The sequence below is a fragment of the Asparagus officinalis genome, chromosome 5 (assembly GCF_001876935.1).
Source record: "Asparagus officinalis chromosome 5, Aspof.V1, whole genome shotgun sequence".
In the NCBI taxonomy this organism is placed as follows: Eukaryota; Viridiplantae; Streptophyta; class Magnoliopsida; order Asparagales; family Asparagaceae; genus Asparagus; species Asparagus officinalis.
The window spans coordinates 130,355,816-130,357,858 of record NC_033798.1 but is presented as its reverse complement, the minus strand read 5'-3'; the positions used below and the strand labels follow the sequence as shown (position 1 = coordinate 130,357,858).

Here is a 2,043-nt window from a genome sequence, read left to right as displayed (position 1 = left end):
CCTCTTGCTCTTCGCTTCGAAAGCTTTCATCTTTTGAGCCCCGGTAGCCGTCAAAATTGGAGCTTTCTTGTTTCTTTTCGACGCTCTCCGTGTTCGAGGAGGAGACGCCGGTTTCGAATATGGATCGCCTCGAGGCGGCACTAGGGGCCAAGCAAAGGGAGTGCTTTGGGGCAGGGAGCATCGAAGAAAGCCCCTTCGAGGGTGCTGAACTCGAAGAATCCTCGATGGGCTTTCTCTCTCCTGCTTCGTCGTCGTCGTCGTCGTCGTCGTTGGGTTTGAGGAGAGAGGGGTTGAGAGGGAGGGTGAATTGGACGACCCTTTTAGGGTTTCTGGGGTTCGAGGGCTCGGATTTTGGGCGGGGGAAGGGAGAGAAGACGTTTGCTTTTTCGCCGTTCGGGCGTTCGTTGGTTCGTACGCGATCATTCTCGGAACGGGGGGAGGGATCGGGGGAGCGGGAGGAGGATCTGGGTGCTGGGATTTAGGTCGGGGCAGCGAAGAGAAGAGAGACGGTGAGGACGAGGCTAGGGTTTTGGGAGGTGGGAGGGCGGAGAAGAGAGAGGGTCTTGGTTTCGGGGGTTGGACGTCGTCGTCGTCAGAAGAAGCGTAGTTCGCCAGCAGAGAATCCATGGAGAAACGGAGGGAGATGAACTGGAGAATTTTTTTTGTTCCTCGCCGGATGAGAGAGAGAGAAAGGTATTGACCTCTCCTTGGGCCAAGCATAAGTTATGGAAATGAGTCCCGTTAAGCCCATCTTCGCTGTACTATTAAAGGCCCATAACTTTGTTATCAGGCTTGCCATGTCCTATCATCAGCTCTTCCTATATATTCAAGCAGAGTTACTACTAGACTAGCACGGGAAAAAAAAAAATTTTTGATGAAGAAAAGAATGGTTTAATCTGTTCTTTAATCATTGACCACATAACTAAGAATCTTTAATATAATGAAAAATAGAAGAAGTATACGCTACTAACATAGTAGCTTGAGTTGCCAGTAGCTGTTGACGAAGTAAATAATAATACGAGAGGGGAAAAAAAAAATTTGTGAGCATTAACGGACCCCATCCACGACACGCAAATTGTAAAGAAAATTTACAGCTTGGAGGCATTCGAGCGTACGTCCGCAAAATTGAAATTTTATACCGCTGCTTCCCTGCACAATGAGATGGGCCTTTAGTGGGCTAAAACTAAAAGAGACGATTTTGCCTGAAAACTGTCACACATAGGACATATGTGGCAGCTTTCCCTTTCAAAATAAACCAACCAAACGTGCGTGCTCAAAAAATTCTAGTGTTTTTTGAGCAATTTAACCAGAGAGTGGAAGACAAGACGTACGTTTGAGGGATATCCATGAGCTTACCATAAAATATTGTATCGTCATTTTCTTTACATGTGATTTTTTTCTCCGCAAATTAAACCCAACTTACTTCTCAAAGTAGAGAAGACAGCGCGGCACATGCTAGAGCAATTTGATTCCAAATATAAGTCTTCTGTATATTTTCGCACCAAAAGTTTTTCAATTTCCAATATCCATTTGGCAACAAGATGAGTTGAGTTAATCGGGATCATTTCACGTATGATCATGTTTTTTTTGTTCAGTTAATGTTTGTCATATGATTTCATTTCATGCGAATTCAAACAGAGGTTCATTATCATCATATTTTTCCTCAATATTTCTCATATATATGATTTCATTTCACGCGACTTGAAACTCTATATATACCTCATGATAAATCAAAGAGCCCCAAAAAAATATATATATATATATATATATAGCTCTTCTACGTAACACTACTACATTATTATTATTGTTTTTTTTGGTGAATTTCCATGAACAAGTGACCATCACTTTCATTTCTCTCATTTCTCAAGCTGAAAATATTAACCAAAATAAACATATCTTACTCCTAAATAAAAAATAAAAAAGCAATTTTTTTATATAAAAAAAAATTACACCCATCTACATGCAAATTAAGACCACCATTTCCTCCCTCAAATTTAGAACAGTTAAACCTAAAGCGGCAGTAAAAACAAATGAATCCCACAC

General features: G+C 41.6%; 1 protein-coding gene across 1 annotated transcript in view; it reads right to left on the bottom strand.

Moving 5' to 3' along the window:
• LOC109842628 (proline-rich protein PRCC) overlaps positions 1-699 on the bottom strand; it is a 25,096-nt gene extending 24,397 nt beyond the window's left edge. Inside the window, exons 1-2 of the mRNA XM_020411479.1 lie at positions 485-699; positions 8-392 (exon numbers count right to left, since the gene is read on the bottom strand). Of these exons, the coding sequence (XP_020267068.1) occupies positions 8-392; positions 485-627 (528 nt within the window). The 5' untranslated portion in view covers positions 628-699. The remainder of the gene's footprint in view (positions 1-7; positions 393-484) is intronic.